Consider the following 16,227-nt stretch of genomic DNA (forward strand, 5'->3'; position numbering starts at 1 on the left):
ACTGAAGACGACTATTTTCATTCAGCAGAAAACAACTCTCACTGCGTTGCATGTTATATCCCTATCAGCAGGAAGCTGAGTTGGAGGGGATATGGCAACATTGACTGGATCGCATGCACTAGCGTGAATTAAAAAAGGAACCTACTCCACACACAGGGAGTGTTAAAGAAGAGCCCAGACAGCTCCAGAGAGGTTATTAACTATAAAAATACTCTCATCCGAGAAGCTGTTATTGGTGAGCAGTTCCACACATGCGCAATCACTTTCTAAGCAGAGAATGGTCTGGAACAGAGCAAGGGTTGGTAAATGCATACCCAGGGTCATGACCACAGCTAGTCATAAGACTAACTGACTGGAATCAGTAATGAGTCTGCTATTGCATCAGCCCATCCAGGCCTCTCTACCTTCCACCTTTCATTACTTACTAACAAACACATTCATCAGTCACAGCCTGATACTCATTTGTAGGCTCTCTTACTGCCTGCAGCCTTCATACTAGCATGCATTAGACCAAGCACAGTACCAAGTGTCAAGTCCTCAGAGGAGGCTGCAGCAGTAACAAGGCTGGCACTAACACACTCAGGATCCCAGGGATCTCACAAAGGGACAGAAAGGGAGGTTGCAGACAACACAGGCCACTCATGCCCATAGCTGAGGTCTATACAGAAAAAAAAAAAAATCAAAGCAAAATATCTACTTCTAGTCTCCATCCTTAGAGCTATTAAAAAGCCATCTGGGCATGGTCCTGGGAGACCAGCTTTGGGTGGCCCTGCTTAAGCAGGGGAATTGGACCAGATAGAACCCAGAGGTCCCCTTTCAACCTCAACTGTTCTGTGATCTCTTCCTTATGAGCGCATTGTTCTGGATAGCACTCCGAAAACACCAGGATCCTGGTGTTTCCCAACCATGCTGTCAAGATAAGCTCCAATGGCCCTGGTTTTGTAGGGACATTAGTGAGCCTGCGGTCCTGTGGCAGGCTGAACCTGGCTGGAGGCCAGGTGCCCACCAAAACAGAGTAGAGGAATGAGAAATAAAATAAAATCTAGAACACCTCCCCCCACCCCTCCCATCTTCCCGGGCTCAATTCACTCCCGGCTTCAACCTCTGCCCCCCCAGCAGCACAGGGGGACGGGGAGTGGGAGTTACGGTCAGTTCATGACACAGTGTTTCTGCCACTTCTTCATCCTCAGGGGGAGGACTCCTCTCATCATTCCCTTGCTCCAGCGTGGAGTCCCTCCCATGAGAGATAGTCCTCCACCAACTTCTCCAATGTGAGTCCTTCCCACAGGCTGCAGTCCTTCACGAACTGCTCCAGCGTGGGTCTCTCCCACAGGGTGCAGACCTTCAGGAGCAAACTGCTCCAGCGTGGGTCCCCCATGGGGTCACAAGTCCTGCCAGCAAACCTGCTCCAGCGTGGGCTCCCCTCTTCACGGGTCCGCAGGTCCTGCCAGGAGCTTGCTCTGGTGTGGGGTCCTCCATGGGCTGCAGGTGGAATCTCTACACCCCCTCATCCTTCCTCCATGGGCTGCAGGGGGACAGCCTGCCTCATCACGGGCTGCAGGGGGATCTCTGCTCCGGCACCTGGAGCACCTCCTGCCCCTCCTTCTGCACTGACCTGGGTGTCTGCAGTTTCTCACATCTCACTCCTCTCTCTGGCTGCAAAAGCTCTCCGAGGTTGTTTTTTTTTTCTTCTTGAATATGTTATCACAGAGGCACTACCACTGTTGCTGATGGGCTCAGCCTTGGCCAGCGGCAGGTCCGTCTTGGAGCTGGCTGCCATTGGCTCTATCGGACATGGGGGAAGCTTTTAGCAGCTTCTCGCAGAAGCCACCCCTGTAGCCTCCCCGCTACCAAAACCTTGCCACACAAACCCAGTACAAGTCTTCACCTCAGCGCACATGTAGGCTCCTCGGTAAGGTACTCCAGCGAGGAAAGCCACCAGAAACACAGGCTGGACAGGGCTAGCTGGAACCAAGCAAGTGACAGGTGATGCTTGCTCATCACTTGACAGCCAGCTCCATGAACCAACCCAGTCTCACTACCTACAGCCCTTTAAACATGACTGTCAAGGGAAAAGTACTTCAGGTAGTACTCGGGTGTCAGGACAGCTGAGGCTACGTAAACTAGGCCCAGCCTTCAAAGAGCTGCCTGGCTCTGCCCGCAGAGACCACTGCTGTCCTCCAAGTAAGGCAAACGGTTATCCAGCACGCGGAACTCAGAACAACCACTCACTTATAAGACAGCACATAATCTTTGATGCTCTTTCATTCTCAGCACTGACAGCCCACAGGAGCATGGCAGGTCTGAGGATCTTTATTTCACAGTAATTAAAGTCTGGAGGGATGAGTTACATACTGTAGCATCTATAGGTAGACAGCAAGTTGTAGGAACAATGTGGTACTCACTTTGGGTTTAATGACAGGATGTGAGACTGCACAGCTCTGCTCAAGGTACTGAGGCAACTCCAAAGGCTGGCAGTGAAAACAAGATACTAAACCTGGAAAAAATCAATTGGCCCAACTAGGGCTTCGGAAAAAAAAATATTATCACATTAATGCCAGGGAAAAAAAGAGTTCAAACAGCAGCAGGTAAGAATATCCCCGAAAGGGGAATCAATTAACATGGGCATGGACAGAACAGATAGGAGAGGGAGAAGCTCAGGGCAGGTCATAACCACAGCCAGACCAGATCACAACAACATACATGGAGCAACATGCCCTACGCTTTTTGTGGTATGTTACATTAGTCTGTCTTCATCCCTTCTCAGCCACCTCCCAGTCCAGCAGTTAGTTACAGCACTGTTTGCAAATACAGTTAGTGAGAGTCCACAGCTCCCCATTCCTTGTAATGGACTAATGTAATTCATTAGAGGCTCGGAAAGTGTAGGCCACACAACGCACATGAGAACAAAGACAGGTGGAAGCTCTTGCCAAGCACACAGCATTTCTTGGTGCCGTGCTTATGCAGCAGTCCCAGACAAGGCTACTAAGGTTGTGTCTCTGGATACACTGACCCCACCCGATAGAGGGCGACATGGTAGTGAACCACAGCACTCCTCAGGCTGACCTGGACTCAGCTGGCATGTAGAAAACAAACGGAGACACTGGAAGTACTGTAAGGGCTTGGATACTCCACAGAAAATTAATATGGCCTGTAGTTCCAGTAACTGGAGAAAACAGAGATCTGGAAAACACGAAGAAAAGCAGATAAGTTCCTGTATCCCTTGGGCCATAGAAGAAAGCGCATATAACACATGTATTAAGATTGAGCTTTACAGCGTTACACACTTCAGCACTGCACTGGAGAAGGGCAGATTTGCTGCTGTTGTCACTGAAGAGGCTTGAGAACAAAGTTACTTGCTCAAAGTGGCAGCCAGGTCAGCTGCAGAGCTGGAACTGAACGTTGGTCTACTGGAATCTAGATTGCTGAGGTCTCCATGCCTCCTCTCCAGCAACCTGGCATTTTCTCACACCCAGCTCACGACTGAGAACACAAAAGTTTCTAACTGCTCCTCTCCATCTTGTCACTAGGTTCAGCAAACACGTCTGCCATGCTACTACATTTATCCCATACGGCTGTCTGCCAGGCAGTGTCAGCCAGCTCCCTGGCTCCAGAGCATTGACTCATCACTCATTTTCAGTTTATATATAAGTTGTACAGAAAAATATCACATCAGATTTTTAGGACATCTGAGGTCCTCTCAAAATCCAGAGTTAAAAACAAAGCCCCTTCTCTAAGGTCATTACCTTGTCCTTCAGTTGCTGGCAAAGCTGCAGTGAAACTGTGAAGAAGACAAGGGCATCATTTAACCACGGGACAACACATTCCACCTTATGGACATGGCTGACTTCATACCGCTGGTTGCCAATCTCACTGGAGTGGGGGAAAAACAGGAGCACAGCTTCACACACAACAGCATAGAACATAAAACTCAACTGTCCTCCATTCTCATAGAAGAGATCATTATGATTTCTACTAAATTTAAAGCAGCACCTGGCAAAGTTACAGAATGCAAATACTCAGTCTATCTCTGACCAGGTTTAGAGCTAAGCTAAATCTCACATGGTTAAGGTAGAAACTTTGCCACTTCCCGGAGAGGCAGAGAGGCAAGAAATGCAGATGGCAATGCCTATAACCTAACGTTCATTTTGGTTGACAACTCTGATCTCCAGACAAACTCATGGCACCGTATGGGTGGGCTGTATCCTGAAAAGCCCCATCTTCGGCCTTTGTGACTGAGTCATTAAAGAAATACTGCTATGGGTACCTGTGCATTCACACAGGCACAGCCACAGCAAGTGGCAGCTTCCCCACTCAACAGATGCTATCATCAACACTGCGTACAGCCATTTGGTTCTCATCCTCAGCATACTCCTATACCTGTTACACAGCCCTTGCAGTGACTGTACTTACAACATGGCTCCAGGGTTGTGTAAAATGGACCCTCCAGCAGGTTTGAAGTTCTAGAAGAGAAGGAAAAGGTCATTAGAATTTTGACGCAGTAAACAGCCTACTTAGAAGGAGGACATTTAAGGTTTGCACTTTCAGCAGCCTGACATCAAGAAATGACTATACTGTATCTGCCTGAATACTCCATTCATATGGAATCTATGTCATTTGATCCCTTCCTGCTCCTTCATGAAAACAATTCAACACAGTGGCTGAGTCCAACTTAGCTCCAAATTTTAGCACCACAAAAATAAGACGAGAAGATCCAGAAGAAAAACAAAAGATAGATTTTTAGGAAAAATATCTGTATGGGAGGACTGCATTTCATAAAGCTTAAGAGTTTAATTCTGGTTTTACAGGACATCAAGCTGACCCAAATACAACAAGTGAAGCAGAAACGCATCCATGAAAACATTCAGAAAATCCAAGATGTTACTTCAATGTAAACAGGATTAATACAATTATGCCCTTCCAAAATTACACAAAATTATCAAACTGTATTGTAAGACAAAGCATTACTTGGCAAAGAATAGTTACTGGCTTTCTCCAGAGCACTGCTATTTTCTTCTGGGCTAAGTGGTCATGCCCCAAACTGTCTGCAGCAGATCTAAACACAGATACTTAGCACCAGTTACAGTCACTTCTGCATTATCTTATGCATATAACATCGCACAACGTAGCAGTGCCATCTCCTCCTCACAGAGGGACATAGGGAGAGGTAAATAAACGAGGCTCAAGAGACAGTAAGCATCACCTTGGTTGTGCTGGGCTGCAGCACATGGAGTTGGTAGACAGTCAGGCACAGCTTATTCAGGTTAATATAGAAATTCACAAGGATATCTGGAGGCAGAGCAGGTGTGAACATTTTCTGGTGAGAAAATAAGTAGTTTCTTTGTCAGTGAAAGGACAATTATTTCTAATGCTGGGAAATTACTACCTTTTTCTAAGCCATGCTAGTTACCCCACAGTGAGAGGGACATTAGGAAAAGAAAGACTGAGCAGCTTGCAGGCAATGGTTGCTCCTCTTGCTGCACTTGATCAAATGGTGTGTGCATGATGGAGACAAAAGAGGATGGAGCAGTGTTCACAAGGGGAAATCATCCCTGGATGAGCTTCCTGGGCAGAGAACAGAACTTACTCTCTGAGAACCAGAGTCCTCATGCCCAAGTCATCTGCTTTCCCAGAGGAAAATCCAGAGCAGCCAAAAATGCGCAGGGTTTACAGCTACTTCAGCTCTCTCTTTCTGTCTCAGGAGACACTTCAGAAATCCCCTTCCACCAGGATGCAGCACACTATCCTAACTGTTGTGTGCTGCCAGACTGTATGGAGATCTAGACCACCACGTACTTACTGTGAGACCACTGGAGGCAATTTCTGGTAGAGTCAGAGTCGCTGGAGTTGTAAGCCGATTCCGGGCTCTTGAGAGCTGTAACATCACAGCATCCATAAGCTACAAGATAACGTACGGTATGCTGCTGAGTGGCAATCCCTGGACAGCTCTGGATAGCATGCTGCAGAATCCTACAGCCTTTTGCACGTGTTATAACAACCATCACCTCCCAACCCTTCCAGGAATTCAGGGATGCAGTTTAACTGTTACCACCGTCATAGACACTTGTGAGAGAGGCCAGGAGTGTTTAATACCAGGAACTGAAAAGAGAGCAGCTATTCATTAGAAGAATAAGAGAACATGAGATCAATTACTTGATGCCACAGAAGCATCAACAAACTCATCATCAGCTCTTCTGAAGAGCAGGCAGTAAGGAAAAACAACAAGCTGTGTTCTAGTTCTCCCCATTCCCACATCATGGGTACAACAACTGCTGAATAGGCCCACTCGTTCATAACCATCTATAAGCTAGGGTACCAGAGAAAAGAGCCAGCTCATCGTGAGTCCAATCCTGCCAGAAACCATGGTTCAAAGGCTCTATTTTTACAGAAAAAAAAAAAGTGGAAAGCAACATATGTTGGCTACAGAGCTCATAACAGTTAAGATTAAGGCGTTTCATATTATGACTAATTTCTCCCTCCTACTTCCACCCAAAAGTAAATTTATTACCCAGCTTCTTCTTATTGGCAACCCATGCCCATGTGGAAACTAAAAAGGTTTAGCTTTCTCATGTTTGATATTGTGATGGAGTCTAATGAGTGAGCTGAAACTCTGGTAGCTTCAGAGAGCATTTCCAAGCAGAGGGCTGAGTTTTATTGCCATGCAGCAGCTGGTCTGTATCAGACCACATCAACCACTACTAGCAATGAGAAGTCACTTTCAAATCATCAGTAAATCATGAGTATTAACTGTAATCTTTTGTGTGCTGATGACTCATTTCTTCTCCCCCCAAAAGCACTGACTGACAGGGAAGAGCATGAGCTGTGTAACCACATCATCCAAAAAAACACCAAGGCAGATGCTCCCAGAATATCGCTGCTGTGCAACAGGGCACTGACTGCTCGCAACTACCATTCACCACGATGTACAACCCTGTTACTGATGATAAACTGCTATGGATTCCTATCAAATATGAAGTCACGTGAACACTCCTTGACACAAGTACACAGGTGTACAACTGGGGAATCCATTTCCAGTAATAGACTCAAGATAGTAACATGCATTAACTGTATTTAAAACAACAAATGGAGGGAAGAAAAATGCACGTTCCTACTCAAGTAGACAGGACTTTCTCCTCACCTTGAGGACCTCCGAGCCTGTTTTGAACTGGTAGTTTACATCTCTGTTCATAAGCAGGTAAATGGCTTGATTAACATGGTTTCTAGCATCCTGGATCTGCAAAGGTACAAATGCAGCCCCGTTAAAGAAACTCTATAACACACACTAGGAAGTAGAGGTTTTCCTGATTATCTTGTTGGCCCTAAGAAAATGGTGGTTTCTCAAATGTTAAGGACATTTCTCTGTGAGTACCGGACACTTGCTAACACAAATCAACCACTGCTGCCCAGATGCATCACTGGGTTCTTCACTCAAGGACTGGAGATGCAAAACAGTCTGATAGCTACAACCTGGATCGTCAATAAAAATATCGCTGCTGCCCTGAAGGAACAGTGACATCAGGCACTCTCATCCTGATCATGACTGTTCAGGTAAGAATTCTCACTGTTGATGATATATTTCAGTCAGGTTTAGCAACACGAATAATGATGTCTTCCTTAGGAACTATAAGAGCTAAAACCAATGACATAAATTACAGCAATAGCAGCAATGAGCAGTAAATCTTGATTTCTAATATAGTGTCTCTGGCAGTATTTTCAGAGTCCTTCTAAACTGTAATTGTTGGGGTTGAGAGCTATCTCCAGCATAAAGAAGCTGCCATTGCGCTGCTTGTGTGGAACTTGACCAGGCTCAGGACACGACTAGCTCAAGTCCCTTTCAAGCAAGACCACTTACAGCCAGGAGACAATTATCAATGCAAGGTTGGTAAGTGTATCCCAGTGGTGATACACTCCCATGGGAGGAAGGACAAACCAGAGGAAGAAGAAAATGGCCCTAGGAGAAAGTGACTTGTGTTCAATTCCAGGCAGCAGCAGGAAAATTGAAAAAAAAAAACAACAAAGGGGTAAATCTGAGGGTGCAATAAATGGAAAAGGTAAGCAGGGAAGCCTGTATGAAAGGTGGCTGCTGGGAGATGGATAACATAGCTTGGGATATTTGTAGTCTGATACATCTACACTGCTCCCCAGCAACCCCAGATCCCAGCTCAGCCTTGTAGAGGCCTTCCTGACACAGATGTGAGCACTGGTTCCTTCTCACCTGGAGCTCAGGGATCACAGAATAGCACTGCTCTTAGAAAGCACAAGGCACTGGAGGCTACACAGAGAAGAAAGAGATGATAAAGTCCACTGCCAGACTACAGGAGAGACTCTGCAGGTACTTAGGCTATGGCATCTCCAGACATCACCACTTCCAGCCTTTACATCTCCCAGATGCTTTTGAGCAAGCTAAGTGGTTCCTGGCAGCAATGCCAATCCTGCTACTATAAGGACTTGCTTCATTCCTATTCCCCCTTGATTTTGCTCTGTTTTCTAATACAGTTCCTCAAAATTTGTGTGCTGCACTTGTGTTCCTCAAAAATGTGCCTATTTCTTACCAATGACTTGAATTTGCACAGAGAAACAAAACTTCAACTGGCACCACTCACTAAGGGAAGAAACTCATAATACTTTGAGATACTAATTTTTAATTCAGACAGCACAAAGATCTCCACATAATCACTGTAAATGCTCCTGCACAGAGTCCTTTAGACACTCGCATTCCACATCCGAACAACATTAGAACACAAAACTCTACCAGGTAAATAAAGGAAGGTGTTTTCCATAAAAGCTGGTAGAAGCCTATCAACCAGGCAGCAATACAAAACACCCACAAAACAGGATGCAATACTGAGCGTTATCACAAAAACTTCATTGCCTTGTTGTTAGGCTTAAGTAAACTCTGTCAAGTTTAGCACTAACATCTCAAGTACACAATTTTCTAGAGTTCTACAAAGTTACCAGGTAGAGCTTTTATTCTGCTGCCAAAACGGCTGTTGGAAACTGCACTCAAGACCAAACGCACTGATCACCTAGAAAAATCTGAGCCATGGTGTAGCAAAGCACATGGAATATATATATATATATATTTCCAAATGATTCAGCTATGACAAAGTAACTGTGGGAAACAATGTCTTCAAGATCAGGCAATAGATGGGTCCTGACACCAGGTATCTCCCAGCAAAATAGTGGGAAAGAGGTTCAATGTGCTGGATAGCCATGTCCCTTTAACTCCTTAACCGAGGGAACTCAGCTATGCTACAAGAGCACAATGCAGTGAAATTTGTTCTCAGCATAAAGAAATGCTTCCATAAGAGAATGAGAGCAAGCTACTCAAAGCCTCTGAATTTGCTCTTTGCCCCGCTAGCCTGGGTTTTACAAGCAAACACAAGGTGAGTACGGCACAAGCACCCTAGGCACCCCTGTTAAAGGATTATGACTGCTATGCAGACAGCCTTCAGCTTGCTGGTGTTTCAGGAACAAGCAGAAACTACCTCTCTCTCTCTCCTACCACCATAACTGAATTTAATTGCATCTGATTCCTCCCTTAGCTTTTACCACTGGAGCTACTGTGGGATAGGCATAACCTTTTCTCTTAGAAAGTGAGAAGGTACAACTGCTGCTTGGAGGTTGTGGATGCTGGAGGAATAGGCATTTAAAGTTAATAGTACCTGCTGCAATTTCCACTGCTTGTCTTCCCGAAATGCAAAGTGCAGGAGCTGATTATTTCTGGGCATTTTCAGATTAACATCCTTGAAGAAAGAAACAAACACGTGAGAACAAGCAATCCCCATAGGCAGAACATGGAGACTGCCTGTCACACTCCATTCTGTCTCCCAGACCATCTTGGCAAGCTGCTTTCAGCAGTCCTGGCATGGCCAGAATCTCAGTCCTCCTACAGGAAGATGTTAATACAAAAGATAAGTTGAAAGGCATTTAGTGAATCGGGATCCAGGCAGGACACATGACTTCATCTCAGAAGGCCCCCAAGGAAATTTGATATTACACAACAACAGCGGTAGAGGCAAGGAATCCCCATGAAAGTCAACTCCACTTACGACGGGGGTGGGGGGGGGCGTTAGATGCTAGATCTTGACAAATTTCAAAAGTTGCTGTAACGTGAAGGTTTTAATGCCTATTAAGGAAGACAGACAAAGAATACTTATTGATCACTGGTAAAGCATAATAAGGATGACCTCTCCTTTGAGGTCAAAGTGTAATAAGGATGATTCCCACCCCTTGATAGTTGTTCAAAGCAAGAAGCACGGCAAGTACTCACAGCTTGACACAGGGCATCTCCCTGCAGCGTCAACACACCTTTCACTTGGTCTGTGCTGGAATGAGAAGAAGGATCTGGGCAACACAAGTCACAGGAGGCAAGAGGCACCTACCGAAACTGCTAATCTGACACTACCTCTCCTTGTCCCATGTAGCCAGCCAAGTTCCCTTCCTTCCAGGGGTCAGCTAGGGGATGCAGATGAACTCTACACACACACTTTCAAGTCTCCAGCTCTTGGCCTGCAGCCAGCTGCTGTCATATTCTTTATGAGCCACCTCACCCTAACTGCCCTGCCTAAAACATTACCTTTCTGATCCCATGCTTATTTCATGTATTGCCTATCAACAAATAGCTCTAGCAGGCACAAACACAAAATATTAGATGAATTACTGACATTGGAGTGCCACCTAGTTCATATGGGAGTTGAAAGCTACAACCTCCCCATCCCTCCCCCCCCCAAAAAAAAACCCTAAATAAATAAAAAAACGACACCTCAAAACCTTTAAAAGGTCTTGCAAGATGGCTCACATCTACAGTGAACAGGGGGGGAAGACTGAAGCACCTGGGCCTTCAAGAATGCAATTTAGCCATACCTTACATTTTAATACACTAGACAGAGACTCTTTAGATCAACACTTTTTAAGATCCACCTTGCAACAACAATGAATGAAAACAAGAATCAATGTTAATACTTTAAGATCTGAAGAATGCAACCTTCAAACCCAATACAGAATCATAGATCATTCAATAAATACCCACCACGCTGTTTCTAATGACTAAGGTCTCCTACTTTGCACCAACCTTGCCACCTCTGCCAGAGTGCAACTATTCAGACCAAGGCCTATGCAAAAAATGGACAGCTATTTCAGAAAAACTGCACTTCTATAGCATCTTCTGCACAGATCTCAGTTTGCTCTGTGCAAAGCAGATTTATTATTGCTATTTTAGGGAGATCAGGACAAAGGTTAAGATTTGTCCATGGTCAGAGTCAGAAATTCAGCCAAGAGCAGAATTCAGGTCCTGTAACTTTAACTCCCTGCACCCAGAATCAGAAAAATGCCCTTGGCAAAACTGCTGACAACAGCACACAGATTCAACACCCCAGCACGCGGTCATGAATCAGTGACCATATTATAGGTGTCGGTAGAAAATGGCACAAGTCTGGCTAAGGCAGCCCCCGGAACATGGTTACAGACTGTTAACGTTAACCTGCCACGAGAGTTTGTTCATTTGTTTTCCTGAAGGTGAAATCTCACATTAAAGAAAACCCCTTTACTCTGGGGGTGCTGCAGACGCTCAGGGATCAGCGCCCTTTGCTACTGAGGGAAACCCCTGGCACAAACACCCCCGCTCCCCCACTGGAGCGGTCTGGCAGAGCAGCAGCCATTGACTGACACGACCACTTACCCCAATGTGCTCAGCACAAAGTTCTCCTGCTTGACGGCTCCTCCTGAGCCACTGGTGGGCAGGGCAAACCGGTGAGAGGCCTCCTGCCCAAGAGAGGACAGAGTGAGTGCTGGAGCATCCACCTGGGCCCAGCACACCACAAGCCAGGAACAAAGACTAGGCAAGAGCAGAAACGCAGATGCTGGCAAGTGGCACAACACAGAGCAATCACACAGAGCGGTCACCTTTGCAAGCCTCCCGCGACCCACCTAGCAGAGCACACAGATGTTCCCTTGTCCTCTTGCAGGACAGGCACAGTCCACGAGAAGGCTCAGTGTGTGCGGCTCATGGCGAAAGGCATTGAAAATCCCTCGCTCCAGCTCCATGCGCCAGAGCCAGGCAAGGTGGCCAGTGCCCAGAGGAGTTGCCAAGCTGTCTGCAGTAGGAGCAGCACTCCACACAACCTGGCCCTGCATGCCCTTGAGCGCCGTGGCGCTGCATCCTTGTCAGTGTGCTTGTTGCCTCAGGCTGCACAGCGCAAGCGCCACTGGTCCCTTATCCACATGGGATGTGTGGAGCGAAAGCCAGCCCTCCTGACTGGTTATACTGGCTGGTGACTGTCCTTTAATCACACTTCACCCTTAAAACTATTACAAATTCTTCTTCAAAATAGATACTATATATACAGAAACTGCAGGTTATTGTCACCTGCTACTGAGTCACATCCTGGGTCAGCACTACAGCACTCCTACCTCCTCTGGCACACCCCTCACCTCCACATTTTGGCCTCTGCTCTGGCATGAACCACTAACCCATGCCAACCCCAGGGGCTGGGCCTGTTGAAAACTAACCTAGCAGGAGAGCAATCAACTCTCGTGCACACAATCCCCTTTGGCCAGTTCAGGACTGGTTCAGCTGAACAGTTCAGACCTCTGAAAGGGGCAGGTACTGGCAGAGAAGTGGGTATGCAGAGTGAAGGATGGTTTTGAATGAGGAGAGTGCATGCTACTAATTACCACACAAGTAGTGGCTTGTCAGCTAAAAGCTATCGTGCTCATTTCCACCATCACATGACAGAGTTACACACAAATCCAGATTCTCTGTTCCAAAAAATATTCACATCTCAGCCAAATGCATAGCAGACAGGTCTGGCTGCCTCTACGTGCCTTTTCAAAGCAGCTCTCTCAGAGAACGGACAAGAACAGAGCAATCTAGGGGAAATCAGTTTTATTCTTGAGTCCTCAAGACCAGAGGGCAAGCAACCACTTGGAACAGCAGTGGACATGTGTGATGAACCTTTCTGTGCACCCTCTACTGAGTATTTTTTCCCCCAGGGGAAATCTACCACCATTCCTTACATGGGAGAGCGAACAAACCCACAACACAAAAAACAGACAAAACAAATTAACTTTACCTTCAAAATATCCTGCAGCTGTTTCAAAACAGCATGGACCTCTTCTTGTAAAAGCCATTTAAATTCTTCTTCCTACATTGTGGAAAGATACCAGTGGAATCATTAGAAGTGAAACACTGGAAATAAATCCCTCAGACACACATGAAAAATATTTAAGTTCTAAGTATACTGCTAAGCCCATGCTGTTCAAATCACAGGCTAGTAGGAGAAGAAAAAGATTTCTTCCTGATTTATTGAAAGGCCTTACTCTCCACTTCTCCACCCCAGCCAAATGAATCGTCCTCATTCTTGTTTTAACAAAACAGCATTCATACAAATCACTGTACCAATAATCACAGAATTAGGAAAGAACAGGCAGCACAGGATGTGAACGTCAGAGCAAAGTACATATCTTTGGAGAAGGACTAGTGACAAGGGCACGGAGTGACAGGACAAGGGGGTATGGGCTGAAGCTGGAGGAGGGGAGATGGAGATGAGATGTGAGGCAGAAATCCTTCCCTGTGAGGGTGGTGAGGCCCTGGCACAGGTTGCCCAGAGAAGCTGTGGCTGCCCCTGGCTCCCTGGCAGTGTTCAAGGCCAGGTTGGATGGGGCTTTGGGCAAGCTGGGCTAGTGGAGGGTGTCCCTGCCCATGGCAGGGGTGGGACTGGATGGGCTGTGAGGTCCCTTCCAACCCAAACCAGTCTGGGATTCTATGATCTTGCTGCTTCAAAATCTGGGGCATCTTTTTAAGCTGCTGGGGTGGGCTGACCTTGGCTAGCTGGCTGCCAGACATCCATCCAGCCTCTCCCACTCCCCTTCCTCAACAGGACAGGGAGAGGAAATAAGATGAAAAGCTCATGGGTGGAGATAAAGACAGGGAGATCCCTTACCAATTACTTTCAGGAGCAAAACAGATTCAACTTACAGACAAATGTGTTGCCAATTAGACAGTGAGAAACAAAGACAAAAATGGTCCTCCTCCCCCCCAGTAGCATTTTACCAAGCAACAGCAGCTTTAAAATAGCACAAGCTAAACTGAAAAGCGGATGGGAGGAGAGAAAGGCAGAGGACTCCCAAACATTTGGTCAAATTCAGTAACAAACAAGTTCAGATCTGATGACACACCACCTCAGGCCTCAATCAATCGTCTGCTACAGAGAGGCCTGTATAAAGCAGATCCTCAAACCACAGCTAAGCATTCCTCCTAAACCACAAGACCCCATGCAGAAGATCATCAGAGAAGTGGAGAAATTTTGCACATGGAAGGCAGTGGAAGGGAATAAATTGAGCAGGTTGCCCACAGAAAAATTAGAAAGGTATGGTCAACTCAGAAATTTTAAGCCTGCTGTTTCTCTGCTACACAGTTCCTGTTCACCACGAGAAACACAAAATAACTACATCTCCTTATGCAAGAGTTCTCTGAACAAAGAGCAGGACAAGGACAGCTTTCTCTCTACAAACATTCACCCAAAGCAGGTACACACAACAAACTTAGGCAGGATTCTCTGTTATCCTGCAAACCAGTGTGGGTGCAGGACCACTGACTTTCACCATTTAATCCTGTTTTGGGTTTCCGGGCATCATATTGGATTCCTTGCTCTTTCACTCTCTGCAACACTCGTTCTCCTCCAGGTTCCCAAAGGAACAGAAACCACATCGGTCAAGCAGATACCTTTAGTGCCTCCACCCCACTGTCACCATGCAGATGGTTCTACTTCAAATCATCACTGGTGTCCTTCACTCCCCTAATGACAGCAAAAGTTCTTCCCCCCCAGTATTCATTTTATTCATTTCAGACTAAGTCAAGTTCATTCACCATGTCTGTGCACTACACATCTGTATTTTTGAGGAATGCCAGTCATATCATTCCAAATCACATCAACCTTAGAAAAATCTGGTTTCCACACGCAGGTTTCTGCCTAGCCTGGATGTGTCTCTCAAACTGCCTCCCTAGATAGGAAGCTTTCACTACTTCTTGCAGCTCATGTCCCCAGAGATGTCTGCAATGTCAGCTGGTCTACATCTTTCCCACACTTAACAAGTCAACAAGGCTGCTTTGACATGGCTGCCTGCCCTCTGCTAGGTCTGGTCTTCCACCAAGCAGTGCGTTGGACTGAGTGTGAAAACAAATCAAGGTCAGGTAACACGTTCCATTGTTTACCGTAAGCAGGACTGCCTCCAGCACTGACCTCCCTCCGGGCTCCCCCGAGGCCAAGGCAAGGAGCAACGTCAATCGCAGCCCACCCTGGTACGGCCCAGGGGGAGAACACCAGAGCACGGACCGTTAAAGCAGCTAAAGGGGAAGTCTGCAGGAGACCACGGCCTGCTGAGCGGCCGCAGGCCTAAGGGCAGCACGGCAACGGAGCCCGGGGCCGGCCCGAAAGCCTGTCCCGGCCGCACGGCCAGGCACCGCCCTCCGGGCCCGCCGCGGCCGCCCGAGCAGCTGCCCCGCAGCCTGTGCGGCGGCGACCGGGCGGCCCTCACAGAGCGCCTCAGCCCAGGCGCGGGAGGCCGGGGGCAGGGAACCGTCTCGCTGCCGCCCGGGGCCAACCGGGGAGCGCGGTTCCCCTGCCGGGGCCCGGCCAGCCGGACCGGGCCTGCGGGGGGCCCGGCAGCGGCCGCCCGCCGGTTGCCACGGCAACGACAAGCCCTCCGCCCGACTCGCCCCTCGCGACTCACCAGCACCGCCCGCTCCGCCACGCTCGCCATCGCCGCCGCCATCCCGCCAGCGGCCCCGCCCCTTCGCAGCGCCGTCGGCTGCCCCAATTGGCTACAGGCACCACCCTCGGCCCGCCCACGGCAACGCGGCCGACGCGGCGTCTGATTGGGCAGCGCTGCCCTCCCTTCGCAATCGAGGCTTAGCGGGGGCGGTGCCAGAGGCGTGGCGTCACGCGGGCCGGGGGGTGATGGCGGGGGGCGGCGCGGGAAGGACACCGTGACGTTATCCTTCAACCACCGCGCGCCTCACCGCCGCTGCCAATAGCTCTGGCTCGTACCTGCAGAGCAGATCCTTAACTCGTTATTGCAGTATGATTTTCTTTCCTCTGCATTACTCCCAGCCATAGCTGGCGGTACGCTGGTTAACAAAAACCTGAGCTACTCAAGAATGGGTAGAGACATGGAAGGCGCATCAGTTTTTTCTCAAAATTTTGAAATTGAAATAAATTCATACTG

General features: G+C 47.6%; 1 protein-coding gene and 1 long non-coding RNA gene across 3 annotated transcripts in view; one reads left to right on the top strand and one right to left on the bottom strand.

Annotated features, from left to right (window-relative positions):
- The window catches only part of LOC142603950 (uncharacterized), a 221,404-nt gene that overhangs the window by 24,762 nt on the left and 180,415 nt on the right, over positions 1–16,227 (top strand). Inside the window, exon 2 of the long non-coding RNA XR_012837844.1 lies at positions 1,365–1,470. This is a non-coding gene — a long non-coding RNA (uncharacterized LOC142603950). The remainder of the gene's footprint in view (positions 1–1,364; positions 1,471–16,227) is intronic.
- On the bottom strand, positions 2,253–15,940 carry ROGDI (rogdi atypical leucine zipper). Of its 2 annotated transcripts, XR_012837838.1 has the most exons (12): positions 15,733–15,862; positions 13,074–13,145; positions 11,681–11,763; positions 10,274–10,328; positions 9,666–9,746; positions 7,139–7,234; positions 5,801–5,899; positions 5,204–5,317; positions 4,414–4,463; positions 3,747–3,873; positions 3,067–3,183; positions 2,253–2,526 (listed from the first exon to the last, which is right to left on the bottom strand). XR_012837838.1 is itself a non-coding variant. In XM_075767288.1 (11 exons), exons 1-11 carry the CDS (start codon positions 15,772–15,774, stop codon positions 3,142–3,144), a joined length of 861 nt encoding a protein of 286 aa, XP_075623403.1. In that variant the 5' UTR covers positions 15,775–15,940; the 3' UTR covers positions 2,253–3,141. The 2 variants fall into 2 exon arrangements, 1 of the variants encoding a protein (XP_075623403.1); XM_075767288.1 differs by having other exon boundaries at positions 2,253–3,183; positions 15,733–15,940.

This window comes from Balearica regulorum, chromosome 15 (genome assembly GCF_011004875.1).
Source record: "Balearica regulorum gibbericeps isolate bBalReg1 chromosome 15, bBalReg1.pri, whole genome shotgun sequence".
Classification (NCBI taxonomy): Eukaryota; Metazoa; Chordata; class Aves; order Gruiformes; family Gruidae; genus Balearica; species Balearica regulorum.

Excerpts from the sequence above, each read along its gene's own strand:
- ROGDI (XM_075767288.1), bottom strand. The coding sequence starts at position 15,774 with ATGGCGGCGGCGATGGCGAGCGTGGCGGAGCGGGCGGTGCTG. Across the intron at positions 7,235-9,665 it reads AGCAGTGGAAATTGCAGCAG|ATCCAGGATGCTAGAAACCA; the intron begins GTACTATTAACT and ends GTACCTTTGCAG. Across the intron at positions 5,900-7,138 it reads CAGGCTCGGAGGTCCTCAAG|CTTATGGATGCTGTGATGTT; the intron begins GTGAGGAGAAAG and ends GTTATCTTGTAG.